This window comes from Meriones unguiculatus, chromosome 7 (assembly GCF_030254825.1).
Source record: "Meriones unguiculatus strain TT.TT164.6M chromosome 7, Bangor_MerUng_6.1, whole genome shotgun sequence".
NCBI classification, from domain to species: Eukaryota; Metazoa; Chordata; class Mammalia; order Rodentia; family Muridae; genus Meriones; species Meriones unguiculatus.
In genome coordinates, this window is record NC_083355.1 from 1007142 (window position 1) to 1033002 (window position 25861).

Here is a 25861-nt window from a genome sequence, read left to right on the forward strand (position 1 = left end):
TAACCATTACGACGGAGGATCAGCCTCTAGTCTTGAAGAATAATTCTATTTTGAATAGCTTACAGTCCATCATAAATGGAAGTCCTGTAATAGGATTTATTTTATGTGCCTGGCCCTTTAGAGGACCCTATGCTTTTCAGTGTCTGTTGCCTTTTGGAATTTTGAGAACAAAGGAGGATATAAAAAGCCAGCAAGAGCTGAGAGAGCTTATTTCACATAGGGAGAGTGCATATCCTAAGACACCATTGCCTCTTTAAAATGCCTTAGGTCTGTCATTTCTATAGAATACCATTTTATTTCATCATAACCTAGTGGGTTATTCCATTAGCAGGCATATGATGTTCTTGTTTTTCTTCCTTTTTGGTTCCCAAGCTTTTCTCTATTTTCACACATATTTTTCCATTTGTTTAGCTAGCGTTTCATTTTTTATTCCCAAATTTCTCTGATTCCACCCACATTTTTTCCAATTGCTCAGCCAGTGTTTCATAAAAAGAAATCTCTAAAATGAGGAAAAGGAGAAAAGAAACTGCTGCTGAAAGCCATGGGAAGCATGTCCCAACAATGGCCTCAGAAAAAACTTCCCTGTCAACTTTCTGAAGCAAAGTATCCATTCCTCCTTTTCCTGCCATTTGTTCTATGTACTTGAAAGTAAGCCTCCCATTCTGTCTAGCCGCGCTAGTGGCCACTTGTCTTTTAATGTTTCTTTTTTTCCTACAAGTGTGCTGTCCAACATTGGTGGCTACTTCTGTTTTTTTCTTTTAGCTGCTTTGTGTTGGTTCTTCCTGGGTTCTTCTCCTAACTGTCTCCTAACAATATTCTCTCTGGCCCAGCTCAGCATCTCCTGTCTCAGCTGTCACCAACTGCCTTTTCTGACCCTACTCTCTGACCCTACTCTTCTGTCTCCTGGAACCTACTACCCTTCTCTCAGCTCTTGCTGGCTTTTTATATCCTCCTTTGTTCTCAGAATTCCAAAAGGCAACAGACACTGAAAAGCATAGGGTCCTCTAAAGGGCCAGGCACATAAAATATATCCTATTACACGACTTCCATTTATGATGGATTGTAAGCTATAAACTGAAATAAACCCTTTCCTTCCAAAGCTGATTTCAATCATGGTTTTTATTGAAGCAATAAAAAATAACTAAGACTTATTATAGACAATAATATGAAGAAAACACTTTTCTTAATTTGGTAAAGAATTTTAATTTTTCTCAGAATATGTTAAAGAACAGTTTAATATGGGACTTCTAAATCAAGGCACTTTCTCTAAAGTAAATTGACTGTTTTTAACACTTTTTATGTTTTCAGGTATATATTAATAATTCCTATTTTATTAGTGTATACCAATTGGACAAAGTAATGGGTTTCATTAAGACATTTTCATACATGTATACAATGTGCTCTGTTGATACCCCACATCACCCTCCCCTTCTGCTCATTCCTACCACTGGTTCTTCTTCCTCATAACCCCCCTTTCTCATTCCATCTCTGTTTTTTTGTTTTTGTTTTTGTTTTTGTTTTTTTTTGTTTTGTTTTTTTTTGTTTTTGTTTTTTTGTATTGACTAAGTTTTAATTAGTGCATTTTGTAATCAGACCAGAATCAGGCCATCTGGAATTATATAACTGGTTAGGGTTATTTGTTACTGTGCATTCAAACAAACTTTCAAAAAAAGGTTAAAAATACTGGAATAAAAATTAGGCCATGAGCAGCCCCAAAAAACATAACAAGAAACATAATCTTAAAAAATGTCCTGAAGATGTAAGCTTTAGCTGCAGATAAAACACACACCCCTATTATTGTTGAAATTGCACTTTGCAACACTGGATAGCCTAGCATATATAATGCCTCAATTGACTTTTTGTTTACTGAGGGTTCAGAACTGGAAACAAATGCATAGGATATGTGTGCAGAAAAATCAAAAGAAAACCCTATACAAATGACAAGATTAATCATGGATATGGAGTCAAGATTAACATTCCAGAATGCCATGAAACCTGTTACTCCCACAATCACAGATGTAATAGCAAAAGTAACCCACAAGGAACACACTGGATGAGGAATTAGCAATAAAGAAACAATAAACATAGCTGTTGAAGCGATCATGACATTTCGAACAGTGTTTTCTATTATTGCAGCATACTGATCAAAATATATGAATGCCTGGTTATACACCATTAGGGGAACTTCACAGTCTTCAGCTATGCCTCTTAGCTGTAATAACATTCTTTTCTTATTGCTTGAGGATGAAACCTCTACAGTCTGGATAAAGCCCCGGGAAGAAATTATTTCATTTGATGAGGAAATATTAATATCATGAGTAAAAATGGGGAAATTTGTTAAAAAGCCTGAGATACTATTCATAAAGGTATTTTTGTCATTAAGATCATTTCCAATGTTATTCATATATTTAATATATGCTTCCAACCAAAACTCTGTGAGATTTTTATCTACATACTCATTTTCTTCAAATTTTATCATACATTTGTCCAGTTTCTTCCTTACATTATCATCCCAATAGTTAACACTTTCAGTAACAATAACCATAACCCTTGGACCAAAATCTGAAAAATAATCTTCCTCGATGTTAAAATAAGGTGTGATATAGGAATCATCACTCGCCAGGTTCCGAAGATCTAACCCTTCCTGGACTTGGAAGCACCCATATATACTGCTTATGATGTAGAAAATGTATACCAGCACTACAGTAAACTTGGCTTTGGTAGTTGTGAGAAAAGGACCAAAATAGTCTCTAAAGAACAAATTCATTGGGTGTTTATCTTCTCCATGTTCATCTGGGAATGAACCAAATGGGAGACAGCAGGACTTTTTAAATGAGGAAAATTTTTGGTCTGGCTTTTCCAGCCAGCGGAAGCATGCAACTTCTCTTTTACCATCCAGAGCCATAATTGCTCCAAAACAGGTGATACTATAAAAATAACAAAGGAGCACAGTTGTTCCTGTATAAATGCAAAAATATTGTACAGATCTAAAAGAGCTGGTGATTCCCGTATAGAAAGCAAGGACGTTGGTGACGGTGGTAATTGTAATGGACACTGCCACCTTTGAATATGAACTGGAGAGTCGTTCTTTTATGCTCTCGCCGATGCTGGTCTTCTGCCAGGCAGAAATCATGATAAACATGTCATCAACCCCAACACCTGAAACAAAAGAACAGTTATTGAAATATATTAATAATACATATTAAAAGTTAAAAGCATTTTCTATTGCTTGTCTTGCAAATCTCTGCTTAAACACTGTTTTAAGCAGTGTTTTAAACACCACTGTTTTCTCGGGTGGTCTCCGAATTTATAACAGAATTTATCACTCCTTCCTCTGTAATTAAACCTTAGCTTTGTGCGTACTGTGTTGTTTGTTCACACTCTCTCCTGCTTACCCAGAGTGTCTTCGTGATAAAATGAGAACACCTACCTGACTGGACACCAGCTGCAGCAGCATCAACAACCTTTGATCCCATGAGCCATTTCAACTAATATACAAACACATCTATTAAGCACTCTGTTACTTGAAACGCAAACTGGCAAGTGTGTTTACAGGTAGTATAAGGCCATCCAAGTGGTGCTGTTTGTATTAAAACATCTGCTTTATAGAAATGCAGCCAGGCATACACACAAGTCTAGTGTACCTGCTGGTCTCTATTTGACATTTAGCAGGTGGTAGACACAATGTTTCGTTGGTCCTGAGATGAGAGAGATGTACAAAAGTGAATCTTCATAATCCTTTCCATGGTGCTGTTTCATGATTGGCTTGAAACAGAACTAAAGAACGTTTGAGAGCTTTGACATTACCAATGTGAGAAAAGAATGAGAACAAAAAAGGAAGGAGACTAGACTGAGCCTGCTGCAAATGATCTCATTTCCTCCAGGAACAGACTGCAGTTGAGACAGTTTGCACTTTCCATGTGTATTTAACAGCAAGTCTTTGGACTACAGTGCTGATCGTTACATCTTTTTCACAGATTACAAGGTTGGGAGAATACTGGAAATCACAAGCTGGCCTGTAGTTCAGACAGTCATGTACATGATTGAGGGGCTGTCATAGGCTGTATGTTGGCGTGCCGTGACCAGTACTTTGAAAACTCCAGCTGTGTGAAGGGAACAGGCAGAGGACAGAGGCCCAAGGGAAGACCTGGAAACTCTCTTCAGTGTTTAAAAACTGATTTCATTACTTACAAAATTTTGTTCAGAAATTCTCCTCACAGTTCTTAACTTGCTGGAATCACATACAAATCTATACACATACTCCTATAGATACAAATTATATAAATACAGTGAATATAGACTGGCTTACATCTTCTTAACTATAGTTATTGATGACTGTGGGCACACTGGCTGAGGGTGTACTCTAAAAAGCAAGGCTAAACTGATGTGCAATATAAACCCATCTACTATCTACAGGGAAAAAACTGCTGTGCTTACTGTAAAATAAATTCTAAAACACCATACATTTTAAAAACCCTATAATCTCCTTTTCAAGGATAACCCTGAGAAACTTTTATTAAAAATTTCATTTAGAATTTATTCTATATAAATATTGTTTTATTTTTTTAAACTTTTCTTGATTCTTTGTTTCACATCAGGCACCCCAGTTTCACTCATCTCCCTGTTTCCCTCATATCTGCCCTTGCAACCTCCCCTCAACACCAAAGAAACAAACAAATATAAAACAAACAAACAAAAACCAAAGCCTAGAAAACAACATCCCCTAGTGGAAGCTGTAGTATGTCACAGAGTGTCCCTCCACATACCCATTTTCCACACGTTTCACTTGCAAATGTCCATTGCAATGAGTCATTGGTCCAGTTTGAGTTCTCTAGCTTCTGTGACACCAGTAACATTGGTTCCTTACCATGACTCCTCCCAGTTATCCTGTTGTTGCCCTGTTTCATGGAGATCCTGCAGCTTTGGATCAGCAGGACTGGCACTTTCACATGTCCCAACCATTTGCAGATGATATAAATTTTGGGGTAGGCCAATTCAGAGCCCTGGATCTGGGCCTGGTGGTAGCTGAGCTGGTCAATGTGCTAGATCTCCCTTATCTGTACCACCAGGGCGAGCTCTCCATCACTGCTCCAGCTAGGCTGCCCAGTGCAGCAGTCAGCAGAGGAGGGTGTCAGCTCTCCTGCTCTCATGCCCTTAGAGCCAGCTCCACTGTGCTGTCCAGGTAAGGTGCAGGGCCCACTTCCATGTGCTACATCCAGTGAGGGAGCAGGGCTAGCTCTCCCGATTTCATGCTCTCAGGGCCAGCTCTCCTGACAACCGTAGGTGGCGATGGGGGGAGGGTATCCCCCCACACACACACTCAGGCAGAAAAGTTGTGAGGCCAGCTCTCTTGTGCTATTGCCCTCAGGGATGTCTCACCTATGCTGCTTTTGCACTGCTCAGGTAATATGCAGGGCCTGCTCGTCTACGTGCTGCAGCTAGTGAGGGGCAGGGCTAGCTCTCCTGCGCTCATGACCCTAACAGCAGCTTTCCCAACCGCTGGAGGATGTGAGGAGTGGGACTCGGGAGGTGGGGTGAGGAGTGCATTACCTCCACAACTGTGTCATCCTACAGCAAATGTGTGTAGGATCAGCTCTCCCATACTCATACCCTTAGGACCAGGTCACCCATACCCCTGCGATCAGGACCAGCTGACTGGGTGAGGTGAAGAGCCTGATCTCCTAAGTACTGCAAGTGGTGAGAGATGAGACCAGCTAACCAGAGTACCACAGCCAGTGAGTCAGGGCCAGTTCTGCACAGCCCCTGGACAGCCACATAGTACCCAGCGGCTGCCACAAAACTAGGGACGTCCCGTCTCCATGTTCTGTTGTGGTAATATGAGCCACAGACACTGACACTGACCCCTGCCACTGCCTAACCAAGGTCCTGGATGTGGCCCTCAGCAGCAGCTCAGGCTGGGACCTCACCATGCTCCAGGTGGCAGGGGTGGCCACTCACAACAGGCTGCTCCTGTCCACCCACAACAGGCTGCTCCTGTCCACCCTTGAGTCTCTAGTTCCAGCTCTCTTCATGTTCAAGCTGCTCCACTTCTCTCTCTACCCCCCCATCTGTCTACCACATCCTCTCACACTGTGGTGATTCCTGCTGCAGGCTGGCCACGTGGCTGGCAGGCCCCTGGGTGTGATATCCTTTGGCAAATGGATGACTGGTCCTCCTGTGCTATGTGCCAGAGGGCAGGCAGATCTGTAGGAGGCATGGCTCAACACAAGTCTCTCTCTTTCTTCCTCCTCCTGCACTGTGCTGCCTCGATTGGATTGGATTGGATTTTTATGAGTCCTATGCATAAAACGGCTTTGGCCACCAAGCCAGGCGTCAAGCCACAGTGAACAAAAGACTGCCATCTGCTCTGCCCTTACGGATACAAGACCAACACCAACACCACGTGTCTCTTTGCACATTACCAGGGGGGAAATTATCTTGTTTTGTAATGAATGTTTTTATTTAATTCATATTTGTCTTTTTTTAAAGGCTAAATATGGTTTTAATATTTTAATACGTTTGATTTGACAAATTCCATATTGGCATGGTATAAGATTGCTTTCAATATTTTCTTATTCTAAAACAGACCAAAATAAACCCATTTGTTCTACTTATGATCAATTACATTTATCAGATATATTTTATAGAAGTGAAATTTCTTGTCTATAGTTCCCTTTTAAGTTCTCTGATTTGCTATAAATTTGGGGAATGCAAACCATTTATACTTTGCTTTACAGCAGAATCTAGGGAGTGCTCCTTTACACACAACATTCCAAATGGTCTCCCTAGCCCTGATTAATCTAGAAAAAAAAAGAACACTTTTTTTTTGTCTGTTTAATGCGTATCCCTTTATACAAAATATTTGTTCTTGTATTTTCATGGGCTTCTACTTTGTTTTCTATGTGTGACCAAATGCCCATATTTCTTCCCTCTCTTTGTCTAGGGTACTATATATTTTCAACTCTGAAGATAATTGGTTCTTTCTGTTGTTTGAGCCACCTAAACAAAATGCATTCTCTTATCTACAGAACATAGTTACAGACTCAACACAGCTTCATAACTTGTTTTACTCACCAAGAATAAGAAATGGTGAATTTGCAACTATGATCACAAATGGGACCCCGATGTGCAGCATCAGGCCAAAGCCACTCACCACTGACATGGCAACAGAAAACACTCCGAAGACTGCAACCCACATTTTGTTTCTTACACAGTCCAATCTGTAAATTTAGAGGGAAAAATAAGAACTTATAATAGTGGCTTCCCTATTAAAATGTCACTAATTAGTTGTTGACTGAGACATCTAGGCAGAAACCTCTGGGCTGATAATTTCCATATCTGTCTACTGGAGACCTTAAACTAATAGACACCATTACACTAGCAACTCACAAAAAAATAGAGGGGACAACAAAGTCGGGAATCTGTATTCTTGTGTGATTCTCATGTAACTATTTGAGTACCAATCCACTGACTAGCATTTCAGAATAGAAATTTGCTAAGCACTAAAAATAATTGACTCTAATCTGACTTTCAGAAGGGTATGGATGAAATACAGTAGGTAATAGATGGTGGCTTGGTTCATCTTCTGTTGCTATGGCAAAACTCTTGAGGCTGGACACCTTATAAAAAGAAAAACGTTTCTTAGTTCACAATTCTGAAGTCGACAGGATGATTCAGCATCTTTGCGAGGGCTCCTCTCACTGTGTTATGACGTGGTATACGTCATTGTGATGGGAATGCTTAAGAGAACAAGGAAAGCAAATGGAAATATAGGAAAACAGATTTAGGATCCAGGCTTTCTGTCTTCATAACAACTTTCTGTTGCAGAAAATAATGGGAGTACCATGAGAACCATGTCAGTGGTTTCTGAAGGCAGCGTCCCAGCTACGGGCCACCTTTCAAAGACCCTGCTTCTTTAAGAGTACCTCCCAGTATCACAACACTGAAAACCAAGTTTCTAATGCATGAGTTAGGACTCACTCACACCACAGGCAAGGTCAGACTGTATCTGAAATGGAGCACGTGTCCAGTTCTCTCTACCCGTCTAATCCCTAACCTCAAGCAGACAGAATCATAGTCTTCAATTTCAAATTAGTTCAGTGAGCATTGCGATGAAAAGTATGGAAACACTGTTTTACATCATGTAAAACATTCTTATCTATGTAGTGATGTTGGCGCTATACAAAGGTTGATAATTTGAAAAAAGGAAAGAATTGGAACACAACATATTTTGAATGACCAACCAATTTCCATGTCAGGACAAAAGAAAACAAGATAAATGCAAGACATGTTTAAAGTATGATACTATGCTTTATCACTCCACTGGCCACAGTACATTTTTAAATTTTTAGATTTCCTTCTGTGTGTATGCTCGTTTGCTTCATGTATAGATATGCATGTCTCCATGCTTGTTCCCACAGAAATCAGAAGAGGGTGTCTTTTACAAGCCACCGAGTGAGTGCTGGGGATTGAGTGAGGCTCCTCTTCAAAAACAACTACAACAACAAGAAATTCTCTTAAACGCTCTCTCTTCCCCTAACAATAAATTTTAAAAATCTTAATAATGCATTCCAGGTTTAAGACTTTACTTGCTATAAACTGCTTCAGAACAATGACTGATACCCACACTTACAAATGCACTATAGGGAAAAGAAATAAGTCAGGACCCTTAATGTGAGGATGACAACGAGGAACTCAAACCAACAACAGAAGATCATATTCAAATAGGTAAAGATCTCTTTACCTGTTCTCATTCCAGGAAGGAGGTGGATCCATAAACACACATCTGGGAACGCAAAAACTTGCAAGATTCTCATAGACATACTAGGAGAGGAGACTGAGTAGCCAAGCACAGAAATACCCTCAGTCTATCCAGCTGCCTCCAACTGTGCAGAGAACTCTAGGGGTGCAGCTTTCATGAGTCATCACCCAGAGTAAGTTGTGCTTTCTGGTGATGAAGCTGCTCGTGTAAGTGCCCTTACCAATACTCCTTTCAGTAGCCCCATTAAAAAAACGCATTGGCTCAGCAAACTGATCTCTGTTGCAGTCACTACTTTGATCTCTTATGAGCTCCCTTTCGGTGCTCATAAGAATAAAAAGGTGAATAAAAATGTGTGTGTGTGTGTGTGTTGTGTCTTGGGACAGTGTAAAATGCATAATCCACAGGGGTTCCAGAAGATCAAAACAGAGCTAGAAACATGTCACCTAGTGAGTGTGGAGGGCTTCGTAGCTTTTCAGATCTCACAAAAACAACAACGAACAAACAAAAGCTCCTTAAGAGTTATAAAAGGGGCTGGAAAGATGGCTCAGCAGTTAAGAGCACTGGCAGCTCTTCCAGGGGCCCAGGGTTTGGTTCCCAGCACCCACAAAATGGCTCACCATCAGGTGATCCACCACCATATTCTGTCCTCCTTGGGCACCAGGTGAACACTGGCATACATGTAGGCAAAACACCCATTTACAAGACATAATATTTAAAAGAAAAATTAGCTTTAAAAAGCAAATCAGAAATTAGAAAAAGAAACCAAGCAAACATATTTGGGCCCATCTGAAGATGGCAACTTAACTTCACAATATTGTCCTTGTAGTACTGGTTTCAAAGACAATAAAGATACAACATTGAGAAGGACATTGATTTTTTTTCTTCCACAGTGTCAAAGAGCCACCGAGTCCAAACAATGCATGCCAAAGTCGAGCCCCTGAAAGGCCATCGTGCGAAGCTGTGTAGGTGAAGACTAGAATGTAGTTGCGACCCCAAATATTGGAGGTGTCAAAACTGATACATCAGGGAGAACTGCATCCAGGGAACGGAATCAGCCCAACAGAGACAGACTGCAGGCAACACAGCTGGACTGATGAGGCATCTAAGCCAGTTGAAACTGAAACTTTCAGATATGAGACACAGAGCTACAAAAGCTTGTATTTACCCTGTTGGTTTAAGTCTTAATTTCCTCTAATATATCCACACTATGCACCCATGCCTCCTGTTTTGTATATTTGGTCCCATTTTATAAGAGAAATAATTTGTTTTCTTTTCTTTTTTTTTTTTTTTCTTGTATGAAAGAGGCTTATTGAATGGATGTGGGGGGAGAAAGAGAGAGACATGGTGGGGGAGGGGCACCAACAGAGAGAAGGGAGAGAACAGGAGAGGGGGGAGAACAAGGGCCAGAGAGTAAGAGCGGGGAGGAGTGGCAGACCAATCACCATGTACCTGGCCCAGATGACGACAGGACCTAAAATGTCCCTAAGGGAAAGCCAGTTGAATTGCCTGCACACCATAACATTCCTCCCTTTTTGTTTAATTTTTAAAAAATGAGGAGCTATGGAGAGTTGGAAAGGTGGGAATGAGGACATTGGACCATTTCTCATCTAAGGCAAGTTAAAATATATAAATGTAGGTTCACTGGAAGCAGCTCTTGGTCACTGGGGTAAGAGAAAGAGAAAAAAAGTAAGAACACCAAAATGTCCAGATTACATAGTGAGGAGAAGAAGCCTCTGCCCTGAAAGGTTTAGGGTGGAGGGTGAGGTTTGCCAGCCATCCTCAGCACCAGATAGGGACTGAGGAATGCTGGGAGAACCTGGAGCTACTTGTCCTGGGCCTGAAGCACATCATTCCAGTCTTTTGTTAATAAATAAGTGAATAAAGAGTGAAGTTTCTCTTCTGGCTACTTCCTGCTGACACTGGGGCTGCTGTAAGGAGGTCAAAAGGCTGAAATGTTGGCCAAGTCCAGGAAGAACAGGCTGTTTTGATGTTTTCCAGGGTCTGTGAGAACATTAGTGACTGGGAGGGAAAGGTGCAGGTCCGGCCTGACATCTGTGAGGACAGACTGGAATATCTGTAGGCAGTTACTTTGGTGCTGTTGTGGATATAGGAAACATTTGAGACTGGCAGGATACTAGAACATATATATAGGCAGAAAACAAAGTTAAGTAGGTTATGGAAGAAAAATTTTTTAGGAATGCATTTAAAACTTTTGGGAGAGTCAACAGAAGTGGAAGGTTTGGATCAAAGAAGAGAATTGAACATAAGAACCTCCATTTACCTGAGGGAACCTCCATTTACCCAATCACTGACAGTAATTTAAAATATTTTTCTTTGGATATGTCATCTAAGAAAAAAATTGAGGTCAAGTTTAGAAGCAGAAGCATGTAAGCCTAGAGGCCCTTAAAGTGGGTGCAAGGTGTAGGAATCTAAAATGATTTAGAAGGCCTCTCTGAGGAGAGTCTAGGGGTATGGTAGAAGACAAGATTCCCATGGGTGAAGAGAGAAAAGTCAGTTCTGCCAATCTTTGGGGGCATCACCACAAAGTACAGGAGAATCAGAGGTACGGGGGCACAAGCTGGCAAAGCAGGTCATTACAAGCAATGCCAGGGGCCACGGGGAAGACTCCTGGGAGACACAGCCTCACCTAGTACTAGGATTTTTTTGACAACGTGGCCAATGCACAAGATTGGAAAAGCCAAGAGACCATGTTGGTAAGAAGAAAAGGATAATTCACCCAAGGAATGTGTTTGGGTGAAGGTCGGAGAGAAGGGCCATGGTTGGAGGGTACCTCCATTCCCCAATGAACAGGATAATGGTTAGTCTCTCAGACAAAGGGAACATTTACACTGACCATGGAAGGGAACTCACCAATCCACCAGTGTTGGATGGACGGCTATAGAGATCAAGTAGCCAGAAAAGAGAAGTCCCAAAACCGGGTTGGGGGGAGGTGGAATCCCACCTTTTGAGATAGACAATAAGTGCAGTACCTATCTGGAGCCCATTTGACCTAAGAAGTGGATTTGGGTGGATTTTCTGCAGCTTACAAGAATCCCAGTTAAGTTTTACAGAGGAGATAAAACTTTAGACATGTTAGCATCACCACTGTAACATGCACTGAAATCTACCTTGTAGAGAAGGCAGTGGACACACACCTTTGTGTTCACAGCATAAACACTCTCTAAGGTGAGCTCTGGAAAGGCAGAGGCTTCCATGAAGTAGAAGGGGCAAAAACTCACTTGATCTTGACCTTTAGTATGATTACATATCATGGAAGAGAGGCTTCTTTTTTATCTAGAAGACTGGATGTGTGTAAGTCTAGCACAATGAGAAACAACTTTTAAGTTCATACTTAAAAACAAACCAAAGGAGATTTAAAATCTTGAGCTTGGAACTATGATAGTGGATTGTATAGTGGAATGTTTTCATTAGAATTAAATTAATAAATGAGAGCTCTAGTGATAAATGTCAAAGCTCTAGACATACAACAGTAGCATAGCAACAGGAAGAAATATGAAACATTTTCATTAATTTAGGATACCTTATCTCAGACCTTCCAGCCTTTATAACTTACATTTATCAACCTTCAAACATCTTCTTAAACCCTCAAATATTTTATCAGAAGCTCAGACCTTACAGAAACTGTACGTTTTTGAGAGGGCATTTTTGAAGCCTTAGTTTCTGCTGTTAAACTGGTCTTCAAACCCATCAGAGACATGATAAGGATAAATTACCACAGGTAGCATAATCCAAGCAGCCTACGTATTGATTAATATGACAGAAGCTTACCCATTATCTAGATGGCCTTCCCATTAGGCTCCTGTGGTGACAGTGGCTCTTATGGGCACAAGTTCTAGGACATTGCAGAAACAGTCCTTGGGCTTTGGGCCCAGCAAATCTGAGAGTCCTTTCCATGGAAGAGGAATTTAGGAGAATGACTAACCTTATTTTGTCTAGGCAAAATGGAGCAGTCAGCTCTCCAGGTATCATGTTTGTCCACGGCTCAGTCAGCAAACCAGGTGGAGTCATCTGTCACTGTGCCCAAATCTTCCTGGAGGTCTTACAGTAGCCACTAGAAGCTGGGGTCTCTGTCACATTAAGCCTTTTTATTAAGCATCTAAATGTACTATTTTGCAGATTTCTGACAGATTTGAGGACCATGATCTATTAAGTATAGCTGAGGCAAACAAACTTTGATTGTATAATTTCCCATCCTAGGCTTAATCTTGAAAACATAAAACAAGAGGCTAGGTAAAGCTTAATTAGGTTTCTTTTCAGCACGACTAAATAAATTTTTGAACTAGTTTCAAAGCAAAACTTTCAATCATAGTTACAGTTCATAGACTGGCAATCCTGCTGGGCCTATCACACTGCATGAGTTATGAGTTTTAGAACCAATAATGTAGTAGAACAGTATAAATAGTTCTAAATTTTTACTGGAACTTATTATACCAAATCTATTAGCCAGAAAGCCTAATGGTGCACTCAGATCACACGCAGCTTGTAAAAAAAAAAAAATAGCACGTATTTATTAATTGAGGAATTGATAGAAACATAGGCAGTTAGACATACATTTTAAATTATTTTAATTGAATAGACCTTTATTTTAGCATCTTTATGAAATTTTAGCATCATATAAAAATTATGAGGGATCTAAGAAGGTGGAGCCAAGAGGACACTGTGTCTGATGAACAGAACAGCAGTGACTGAACAAACCACAATGACTGAACTTTGGGCTCTAAAATACCAGTGATTGTATTTCCCATGTGAGAGGAAACCCCACTGTGTGGGAATCAATTGGGTTTAGGTCCCTCAGCTAAACCTGGGAAAAGTTCCTGGGTCCCGGCAGGTGCTCAGTCGCCAGCCCAGAGCCACACACCTGGATACTCTGATCACCATCCCAGATTGAACTGTGGGCCCCACAACACCAGATATTAGGATTTCCAGTTGAGAGATAACACCACAGTGAAGGAAGAAATCTGGACTGACCTCAGGTCACCCAGACAATCCCTGGAAAAGGTTCCGGGGCCTGGTGTGCACTCAGCCACCAGCCCAGAGACCTGCTGTTGCTGTGCACACAATTCATGGTCCCAGACAAAACTGTGGGCCCTAGGGCACCAGAGACTGTGTTTCTCTGTTGGGAGGAAACTCAATTGTTGGCATAATGTTCTTTTGAAATGTATACACCTTACCCTTGTTCATTCGGATGCTGATCTCCCCTCCCCCCCCCGTTTCAATCCGGATATTGCATTGTGATACTTACTCTAAGCATCCTGTCTCAACTTTGTGTAAACAGGCCAAAATAAAACAACTAGACACAATGTTGAACTGGAAGGAGCCAGAGGACAGGAAAGAGGGGAGGAACCAGAGGGCAGGAAACTGAGTGGGAGGAGAAAGGGTGAGAGGAGAGCTAGGAGAAGAGAGCTGGAGGAGAGATCTTAGAGGACGTGAGCATGAACCAGAACTAAGATTTCACAAAAAGCAAGTATAATGGGTAAAATCTAAATGTTAGGAAACTATGAGGGCTTGGAGGTTTAGGAGGGAGTAACTATTGCCCAGCATTGTGTTCTAGGTTAACTAAATAAACCCAGTCTCTGTGTGGTGATTTGGTTATACAGCTGTTTAGGATTAACAGCAGCTTTATTAAAGATAAACCAACAGTAAATATTAAACATTACTTACAACACCCAATGGTGAGGGAAATATCAGGTTTGACCACAGGGCACTCAGCTGAACCCCCACCACCAAAAAGATCTTGAGAAAAGTTCCTGGGTTCCTGCAGGCACCCAGTCACCAGTGTAGAGCTACTCACCTGTGCCTGTGTGCTCTACTCAACATCCCAGACAGAACTGTGGACCCCAAACACCACAGACTGTGTCTCCCTGTCAGGAGGAAACCCCACGGTGGAGGAAAAATAAGGTCTGACCTCAGGATACCCAGATCTGGAAAAGGTTCTGGGCTCCTGAAGGCTCCAGGCTCTAACCTCCTGCCACACCAATGAGTACTGAGCTCACCTGCCACTGATTACCACTTGGGTACTGGGGCACAGAGCTTCTACCTCAGAACTACAAAAGCCTAGGATCCATGGGATCAGCCCCAGACACTGTAACAAGGTGTAACCTGTCTCCCTAGCTAAACTAAGCAAACTGCAGGACTCCCTGCTTCCTCAGAGGGCTGCACCCAATAAACACAGTGTAAGGGCAGCAGAGCAGTCCACTAAATTCAGAGCAAGAAACCCAGCAACATTGCAGCTGTGTCCAGGACTTCTCCTGGTGAGAGGAGAGCCTCACTGACTACCAACAAACACAATTACTACACAGGTCCAAACACCTAAGGTGAACTGTGGCAATTCCTGAGAAGCACCAGCCATTCGGTGACCATACCCAAAAAGCTGAGGAGGCCTCCTTCAGGAACAACCATCTTCCTGCCAAGGGGATTTTCCCCACCCCAGGATTCCAGGAGGTACCAGAAACTAACAGCCAGCACCTGAGACAGGCAGATGGATAGAGGGCAGTGTAAAAGCACAACCAATAAAAGCCAAAGCAATATGGCATCCTCAAAACCCAGTTATCCAGGGGCAAGCAGCCCTGGATACCCTATCATAAATGAAATCCAAGAAGATGACCTTATACCTATGCTTATGAAGAGGATAATTGAGGAAACAAATAAAATGCATAAAGAATTAGAAGAAGATAAAGTCAAACAGATTATGGCCATCATAAGAAATAGGAGATAAAGTAAAAAAGATTATGGCCACCCATAAAGAAATACAGAAAGATGCAGCCAAACAGTTTGTGGCTTTCAGAGAGGAAATGATTAAATCACTGAAAGAAATAAAAGAAACAAAGGACTGGTCAAACAAACAGCTGAAGGAACTAAAAGAAAAACAGGAAATAGTCAGGCACGTGAAGGAAATCAACAAAATGGTTCAAGATTTGGAAAAATTAAAGAAAACACAGAGGAAATCATGTAGAGGAAGAACTTAGGGAAGAAAGCAGGAACTACAGAGGTAAGCATAACCAACAGCCTACAAGAGATGGAAGAAAGAATCTCGGGTGTGGAAGATACAATGGAAGAAACTGATGTATCTGTCAAAGAAAACGTTAAATCTAAAAAAAAAATTCCTGACACAAATGATCCAAGAAATCCAAGACAACATGAAAAGACAAAACCTAAGAATAACAGGAATAGAGGAAAAAGAAGAGTCCCATCTTCAAGGCCCAGAAAATATTTTCAACAAAATCATAGAAGAAAATTTCCCCAACTTAAAGGAGATACCTATAAGCATACAAGAGGCCTACAGAACACCGAATAAATTAGACCAGAAAAGAAAATCCTCCCACCACATAATAATCAAAACAGTAAGTATACAGAACAAAGAAAAAATACTAAAAGCTGCAAGGGAAAAAGGCCAAGTAACATATAATGGCAAACCCATCAGAATCATACCTGACTTCTCAACAGAGACTATGAAAGCCAGAAGGGCCTGGACAGATATCATACAGACCCTGAGAGAACACAGATGTCAGATGTCAGTCAAAGGTAATATACCCAGCAAAATTCTCAGTCCTCATAGATGGAGAAAATAAGATTTTCAACAACAAAAACATATTTCAACGATACGTACCCACAAATCCAGCATTACAGAAGACATGAGAAGGAAAAATACAACCCAAGAAAACTAACTGCTTTCAAGAAAACACAGGAAATAAATAACCTCACTACAGCAAAACAAAAAGCCAAGCACACAAACACACTACCACAACCAACATCAAAATCAAAGGATCTAACAGCCACTGGACATTAATCTCTCTCAACATCAATGGACTCAATTCTCCAATAAAAAGACACAGACTAACAGAGTGGATGTGTAAACAAGACCCAACAATCCATTGCACACAAGAAACATACGTAAGTCACAAAGCTAGACATTAACTGGGAGTAAAGGGCTGGAAGACAGTTTTCCAAGCAAATGGACACAGGAAGCAAGCAGGAGTAGCCATTCTAATATCTAATAAAATAGATTTCAGCAAAAATTAATCAAAAAACATGAGGAAGGACACTTCATACTCATCAAGGGAAAATTCCACCAGGAAGACATCACAATCCTGAACATCTATGCCCCAAATACAAGGGCACCCACATTTGTGAAAGAAACATTGATAAAATTTAAAGCACATATAGATCCCCACATATTAATAGTGGGAGACTTCAACACCCCACTCTCAACAAAGGACAGGTCAACAAAACAGAAATTAAACAAAGAAACAATGTCTCTGACAGAGGTCATGAATCACATGGACCTAACAGACATTTACAAAACTTTACACCCAAACACAAAAGAATTTACCTTCTTCTCAGCACCTCATGGAACCTTCTCCAAAATAGACCATATAGCTGGTCACAAATTGATCCTCAACAGATATAAGAAGATTTAAATAATCCCTTGTATCCTATCTGATCACCATGATCTAAAGCTGGACCTCAACAACAGAAATAGCAAAAAGCCTTCACACACATGGAAACTGAACAACTCGCTACTCAATGACATCTGGGTCAGGGAAGAAATAAAGAAATTAAAGCCTTCCTAGAATTCAATGAAAATAAACCAACAACATACCCAAACTTATGGGACACAATAAAAGCAGTGCTAAGAGGAAAGTTCATAGCACTAAGTGAAATTCAAAAAGAAATTCAAAATATCTCATTTGCTTGACTTAATGGCTCACCTAAAAGCTCTAGAGAAAAAAGAAGCAGACATACCAAAGAGGAGTAGACAGCTGGAAATAATCAAAGTCAGGGCTGAAATCAATCAATTAGAAACAAACAAAACAATTCAAAGAATCAATGAAACCAAGAGCTGGTTCTTTGAGAAAATCAACAAGATAGACAAACCCTTAGCCAAGCTAATGAAAAGGCAGAGAGACACCATCCAAATCAACAAAATCAGAAATGAAAAAGCAGATATAATGACAGACACTGAGGAAAATCCAAACAATCATTAGGACTTACTTCAAAAGTCTATAGGCCACAAAATTTGAAACTCTAAATGAAATGGACAATTTTCTTGATCAATTCCACTTACGAAAGCTGAATCAAGACCAGGTAAATCAATTAAATAATCCTATACCTACTAAGGAAATAGAAACAGTCATCAAAAGTCTCCCATCCAAAAAAAAACAAAACAAAAAAAAAAGCCTAGGGCCAGATGGTTTCAGTGCAGAATTATACCATACCTTCAAAGAAGAGCTAATACCAATACTCTTCAAACTATTCCACAAAATAGAAACAGAAGGAACACTACCAAACTCATTCTATGAAGCCACAGTTCTCCTGGTACCTAAACCTCACAAAGACCCAACAAAGAAAGAGAATTTCAGGCCAGTCTCCCTTATGAACATTGATGCAAAAATACTCAACAAAATACTTGCAAACTGAATACAAGAACACGTCAAAGATATCATCCACTATGACCAAGTAGGCTTCATCCCAAGTATGCAGGGGTGGTTCAATATATGGAAATGCATCAGTGTGATCCACCATATGAAAAACTGAAAGAAAATAACTACATGATAATCTCCTTAGATGCTGAAGAAGCATTTGACAAAATCCAACATCCATTCATGTTTAAAGTATTGGCGAGATCATGGATACAAGGCACATATCTAAACATAGTAAAGGCGATATGCAGCAAGCCTATAGCCAACATCAAACTAAACGGAGAGAAACTTAAAGCAATCCCACTGAAATCAGGGACAAGGCAAGTCTCTCCATATCTCTTCAACATACTCCTTGAAGTCCTTGCTAGAGCAATAAGACAATTAAAGGAGATGAAGGGGATACAAATTGAAAAGGAAGAAGTTGAAGTATCACTTGATATGATACTATACCTGAGTGGCCCCAGAAATTTTACCAGAGAACTCCTACAGCTGATAAACACCTTCAGCAAAGTGGCTGGATACAAAATTAACTCAAATCAGTAGCTCTCCTGTATATGAAAGAAAAAAGGGCTGAGAAAGAAATTAAGGAAACAACACCCTTCACAATAGCCACAAAGGACATAAAGTACCTTGGTGTGACCCTAACCAAGCAAGTCAAAGACTCGTATGAAAAAAATTTCAAGTCTCTGAAGAAAAAATTAGAAGAAAATATCAGAAGATGGAAAGATCTCCCATGCTCATGGCTTAGCAGGATTAACATAGTAAAAATGGCCATCTTACCAAAAGCAATCTACAGATTCAATGCAACTCCCATCAAGTTACCAACACAATTCTTTACAGACCTTGAAAGAAAAATTCTCAACTTCATATGGAATAACAAGAAACACAGAATCGCTAAAACAATCCTCTACAATACAAGATCTTCTGGAAGTATCTCCATCCCTGATCTCAAGCTGTACTATAGAGCAACAATACTAAAAATTGCATGGTACTGGCATGGAAACAGACTGGTGGATCAATGGAATCAAATAGAAGACCCTGAAATAAACCTACACACTTATGAACACCTGATTTTTGACAAAGATGCCAAAACCATACAATGGAAGAAAGACAGCATCTTCAACAAACAGTGCTGGTCTAACTGGATATCTACATGTAGAAAAATACAAATAGATATATACTTATCACCCTGCACAAAACTAAAGTTCAAGTGGATCAAAGACCTCAATATAAAACCAAACACACTAAACCTGTTAGAAGAAAACATGGGGAAGAGCCTTGAACTCATTGGCACAGGAGACAACTTCCTGAACAGAACACCAACAGCACAGGCTCTAAGATCAACAATCAACAATAAATGGGACCTCATGAAACTGAAAAGCTCTGTAAAGCAAAGCACACTGTCACTGTCATCAAAACAAAATGACAGCCTACAGATTGGGATCTACACCAACCCTATATCTGACAGAGGGCTAATATCCAGTATATACAAAGAACTCAAGAAGTTAAACAGCAACAAGTAATAAAAAAAAAATGGGGTACGAAGCTAAACAGACACTTCTCAATAGAGGAATATCGAATGTTCTTAGTCTTCAGGGAAATGCAAATCAAAACTACCCTGAGGTTTTCACCTTACACCCATCAGAATGGCTAAAATCAAAAATTCAAGTGACAACACATGCTGGAGAGGATGTGGAGAAAGGGGAACCCTCCTCCATTGCTGGTGGGAATGTAAACTAACACAACCACTTTGCAAATCAATCTGGCACTTTTTCAGACAATTAGGAATAGTGCTTCCTCAAGATCCAGCTATACCACTCCTAGGCATAGATCCAAAAGACGCTCAAGTATACAACAAGGACATCCGCTCAACCATATCTGTAGCAGCTTTATTTGTAATAGCCAGAACCTGGAAACAACCCAGATGACCCTCAACTGAGGAACAGATACAGAAATTGTGGGACATCTACACAATGGAATATTACTCAGCAATAAAAAACAAGGAAATCATGAAATTTGCAGGTAAATGATGGGAATTGGAAAAGATCATTCTGAGTGAGTTATCCCAGAAGAAAGACACACAGGGTATATACTCACTCATAAGTGGATATTAGACATATAATAAAGGATAAACATACTAAAATCTGTATACCTAAGGAAGCTAATCAAGAAGGAGGATTCTGGCTAAGATGCTCAAGCCCCATTCAGAAAGGCAAAGAGGATGGACATTGGAGGAGGGAGAAAACAGGGAACAGGACAGGAGCCTACCACAGAGAGCCTCTGAAAGTCTCTACCCTGCAGGGTATCAAGGCAGATGCTGAGACTCATAGCCAAACTTTGGGCAGAGTGCAGGGAATCTTATAAAAGAAGTGGGAGATAGTAAGACCTGGAGAGGACAGGAGCTCCACAAGGACAGCAACAATCCTAAAAGTCTTGGCATAGGGGTCTTTTCTAAAACTGATACTCCAGCCAAGGACCACTCATGGAGATGGCCTGGAACCCCTGCACAGGGGTAGCCCATGGTAGTTCAGTGTCCAAGTGGGCTCTATAGTAATGGGGACAGGGACTGCTTCTGACATGAACTGATTGGCCTGCTCTTTGATCACCTCCCCCTGAAGGGGGAGCAGCCTTACCAGGCCACAGAGGAAGACAATGCAGCCACTCCTGATGAGACCTGATAGACTAGAGTCAGAGGGATGGGGAGGAGGACCTCCCTTTTCAGTGGACTGGGAGAGGGACACGGGTGGGAGACAGGGAGGATGGGAGTGGGAGAGGAGGAGGGAGGGAGGTACAAGGGGGATACAAAGTGAATAAACTGTAATTAATAAAAATAAAAATAATTTTAAAAAAGACCTGGAGGGGACAGGAGCTCCACAGGAGAGCAATAAACAGATCCTAAAAGTCTGGGCACAGAGGTCTTTTCTGAGACTGATACTCCCACCAAGGACCACTCATGGAGATGGCCTGGAACCCCTGCACAGAGGTAGCCTATGGCAGTTCAGTGTTTAAGTGGTTTCCATACTAATGGGGACAGGGACTGACAGGAACTGATTGGCCTGCTCTTTGATCACCTCCTCCTGAGTGGGGAGCAGCCTTACCAGGCCACAGAGGAAGACAATGCAGCCACTCAGAGGAAGGGGAGGAGGACCTCCCTTATCAGTGGACATGGGTGAGGAAAAGGGAAAGAGGGTGGGTTTGGGAGAGGAGGAGGGAGGGAGCTACAGGGAAGATACAAAGTGAATAAACTATAATTAATAAAAATAAAAATAATAAGAGGAAAAAAATTATATAAAAAAATTATCTCAAACATGTATATAGCATGTTGCAGAAATACAACTTTGAGTTTATATAAAAATCCATACCCACTTCAAATGAGACTTGTTTTTTGTCTAAAAGGATGTAAACAGTTATTCATAATTAAAGAGCTTTAAGCCATCCCAAGGTTTACAGTTTAATCAAGATTTTTTGTGTTTACAGTTTAATCAAGATTTTTTGTGTTTACAGTTTAATCAAGATTTTTTGTTTTGTTTTTTGTTTTATTTCTCAGGTGTTTGTTATAGTAACAGAGATCTGACTGTCATGACTGGTAGGTTATGGTGATGAGAGAGCGTCACAGGTCATGTTGGAGTTTCTGTGTGTATATGCCGGTTGTGGTGATGTTTCTGGTTAACTTCAAGGAGAGCTACTAAACTAGTATCACTACTTTTCCTAGCTGATTGTTTTTTAATTTTTTATTACAACTTATTCACTTTGTATCCCAGCTGAAGCCCCCTTCCTCATCCCCTCCCAATCATGCCCTTGTGAAAGGCCGGAGCAGAAGAAAGATTTATTGTATCCAAGTGATTGGGGTCCCAGAGTGAAAATTATGGGATTGCCCGTTGGTTTTCGGCACCAAATGTTAATATTTATAGTATTTATATGAAAATGCCATGTACACAACTGATCTTATATGAAAGAGGTTTATTGGATGGATGGGGGAAGCATGGTTGTGGGAGGGGGCGCCCCGGCAGAGAGAAGGGAGAGAACAGGAGAGGGGGAGACAGCAAGGGCCAGAGTAAGAGAGTAAGAGTTGTTTTATTTTCTTAATATGAAATCACAGTTTAAAAAAATTGCCTACTCTCAGAAAGGCAGACTTTTGAACAATGCTAGAAGCTAAAACTGTGAGGACTTTTAAAAGAGATTTCTAATTTTTAAGTGCATATGTCTTGTGCTACATGTGCAGTGGTGAGAAAGGAGGGTCAGGCTGACCAGAACTGCATTTACAGGCAGTTGTTGGTTACCGTATGGGGTGCTGGGAACTGAACCTGGGTCCTCTGCAGGAGCAGCAAGCACTCTTAACTGCTGAGCCATTTATTTAGCCGCTGCTACGGGAATGTTTAATGTTAGACGAAATGCATTTTGCATCATAAGACAGCCATGGGCCTATGGGGACCAGGGGCAGAAACGGTCAGCTTGAATGGGCTTATGTTCTTTCCTCTGCCCTTGGCATTGTTTGAGGAAGTTATGGACCCTTTAGACGGTAGAGCCTTGCTAGAGAAAGCACACCAGCTTGGAGGATAGATAGCCACATTTCACTTCCTGGTGTCTTTGTTTCCTGCATGTGCTCAGGCAGGACCCTGCTCCACATCCCTCAAGAAACATAGGACAAAATGAGCTCTTTCTTCTCTAAGTTCCTTTAGTCATGGTTTCTATCACAGTGACAGAAAAGTAACTAATACACAACATTATAACTTATGGAATGAAGGCAAATATATGACAATAAATATGTACTTTAAAATAGAAAAACTCAATTTGATAATTTGAAATCTGTAAAATTAGGAAAGAAAATAAAACCAAAGCTGACAGAAGTGTCAGCTTTGTTCTGCTTTCTATAACAAAGTGCCTTAGACTGAGTAACCTACAAAGAGCAGAAAGAAAAAGTCTAGAATAGGAAAATTCAGAGATAGAAAGTAAACTAAAGTTTGTCTGGGTTTCTGAGAGAGGGGTTAGAAGGTTACTGCATAATGAACAGAGAGTATTAATAGTGATGGAAAAGGGAAGCAGATAGTTGGGATGGATAAAGAGTATGGCTATAATTAATATCACTAAATTGTTCACTTAAAATAAGATATTGTAAGTATGCGTTTTATCACAATGTATCTATTAAAAAGTAAGAAGTAAAAACTTAGAGTTTTACCTGTAGCATGATACAACTGCAAAAAGTATGATTAAAATGTATGCCAAGTGGAACAGAGGAATGACAGTCTTGGAGGTTGCTTCAAATTCCAACTGTCTGGAAAGGGATGTAAAGTAGACCACCTACAACAACAACAAAACCATGCTCAGGAGATAGATTCATACCCCAGAGTCTCTGAACACTTCAGCTTCTTCACAATCTGCAGTGTGCCTTCCAATGTTTCCTTCAAAATGCAAAGTTTCCAGAATTAGGGAACCCACTGTATACTGAGCTACCATGGGCTACATCCAGGCAGGGGTTCTAGGTTATATCCATGCATGGTCCTTGGTTGGAGTATCAATCTCAGAAAAGACCCCTGTGCCCAGATATATGTGGTCCTTGTGGAGCTCCTGTCCTCTCCAGGTCATACTAACTTCCCCTTCTTTCATATGATTCCCTGCACTCTGCCCAAGGTTTGCTTATGAGTCTCAGCCTCTGCTTTGATACACTGTTAGGCAGAGTCTTTCAGGGGCCCTCTGTGGTAGGCTCCTGTCCTGTGGGCTGTGGGTTCCCTAATTACGGGAACAGGTATTGTCTCTGACATGAACTCAATGACTGGCTCTTTGACCTCCCCCACCCCCCGCCCTGAGGGAGGAGCAGCCTTGCTAGGCCACAGAGGAGGACATTACAGCCAGTCCAAAAGAGACCTGATAAACTAGAATCAGATGGAAGGGGAGGAGGACCTCCCTTATCAGTGGACTTAGAGAGGGGCAGGGAGGAGAGGAGGGAGGGAAGGAGGGAGGGTGGGATTGGGAGGGAATGAGAGAGGGGGATACAGCTGGTATATACAGTGAATAAACTGTAATTAATATAAAAAATTAAAATTTAATTTTAAAAATAATGAAAGAAATTTTTAAAAATGCAAAGTTTAATCATCTCTCTGCCCTTTGGCTAAGATCAGGTGAAAAACCCTAACTATAAATCTAAACAAACCAAAACTGAGTTTTATGCACAACTGTGAAACCTTATCCTCATTAACAACTGTGGAAATTAAATCTTATCAGGTTGCGATGTTTTCCTATTTTAACTGCTTCATAGCACTCACTTCACTAGGGCTATATACTGGAATTGATGGCTCAGAAGTTTATCGATAACGCGCACCTCAACGCCCAGCTAGGTGCCTTGTCCACAACTACCATGGCAGAACTTGAAAGTTGTCTTTTTCTTTTTCTTTTTTTTTTTTTTTTTTTTTAAGTTTTGTCTTTTAATTCTACTGGGAACAAAAAGGCTTTAGGGACAGGGACTCCTAGGAATAAGACGCGGCTCACAAAAAGAAACAATTTTTAAGTGACTTAATGATAACCAAACTCCACACCAAGTCGCCAGGTGTGAAAACCAGTTTCTGTACTAAAACAGACTTCCTGAGACAGGATTTGTGTGTAGACAGTGGTGCCAATGCTCACGGCTTCGTCCACGCGACAAGAGGTTTGCGCCACTTTGTCTCCTCATCCCCCGCACTTACAGGCCTCCCTTGCAAACCCTAGTCTCCGGAATACCTCTATTTCTTCCAGAGCCAAGCTGCTCTTCACGTCGTTGAAATGGTCAAGAAAGTGGGTCAGCCACGCCTCGCTGCGCTCGCTGTCCGTGGGGTCCTCGGTCTTGAGGTAGTACAGCAGCCTCATTGCTCGGGACGCCACGAGTCGCCTGCTCCTTCCCACCGGCTGGCCTAGGACGTTTCCGCCAAAGAAGCCCGCCAGGTAGACGAGCTGGCTGGACAAGTTGTACATGGGGAAGGTGATGTCCCGCAGGTCCAGCGACTTGTCGAGCTGCCAGCTGTACAGCAGGGGGTTGGGCGGCACGCACAGCACCTTGTACCGGGCGCACACGTCCTGGTACAGGATCTGCGTCCCGTTTTCCTGGTCCACCGTCAGCGCCTGCACCGCTTCGTCCAGCCTGGTCACCTCCGCGAACACCTCCTGCTCCAGCAGGGAGTCTGTGAGGGACACCACCAAGATGGACGCGAAGTTGGCTTCGGAGCTGGTCCTGGAGGCGGAGAAGCGGAAGGTGTCGTTGGTGCTGAAGTGGCCCTGCACGAAGCGCCGCTCGGCCTTGGCGGGGCTGCCGATCGGCGTGTACTGCTCCTCCAGGTTCTCCTTCCCCTTGGGCAGGAAGATGAGGCCGGTGCCCAGCGCGGCCGTCAGCAGCACCGGCCCGAGCAGGAACAGCCAGGGGTGCATGCCCACCGCGCCGCCGAGGCGCAGGAAGCAGCGCGACAGCGGCGCCTCCAGGCAGTCGGTGTGGCAGCGGCGCGGCGGAGGCGCCTCCCGGGCCAGCGGCGGCAGGCGCTCCGGCGGCCCCGCGAGCCACCGACGGCCGGGCTCCACGGCCAGCGCCGCCTCCGCCCTGCCTTCCGACGGCGGCTCCCGCGCTTCCTCTCCGGGCGCCACCTTGGAGGAGATCATGTCACCCACAGCTGCTTTCACCCCAACGGTCCGGAATCCGGGG

General features: G+C 41.8%; 1 protein-coding gene across 1 annotated transcript; it reads right to left on the minus strand.

Moving 5' to 3' along the window:
- Positions 1–1432: 1432 nt before the first annotated feature.
- LOC110558996 (patched domain-containing protein 3) lies at positions 1433–25818 on the minus strand. Its single transcript, XM_021654209.2, has 4 exons — positions 24913–25818; positions 23378–23499; positions 7075–7220; positions 1433–3159 (listed from the first exon to the last, which is right to left on the minus strand). Exons 1-4 carry the CDS (start codon positions 25816–25818, stop codon positions 1664–1666), a joined length of 2670 nt encoding a protein of 889 aa, XP_021509884.1. The 3' UTR covers positions 1433–1663.
- Positions 25819–25861: the final 43 nt, after the last annotated feature.

Coding starts and splice junctions, on each gene's coding strand:
- LOC110558996 (XM_021654209.2), bottom strand. CDS start 25,818: ATGATCTCCTCCAAGGTGGCGCCCGGAGAGGAAGCGCGGGAGCCGCCG. Junction 23,500..24,912: donor TGGCTCTGGAAGAAATAGAG/GTATTCCGGAGA, acceptor TTGTTGTTGTAG/GTGGTCTACTTTACATCCCT. Junction 3,160..7,074: donor TTCACCATTTCTTATTCTTG/GTGAGTAAAACA, acceptor CTTTTGTTTCAG/GTGTTGGGGTTGATGACATG.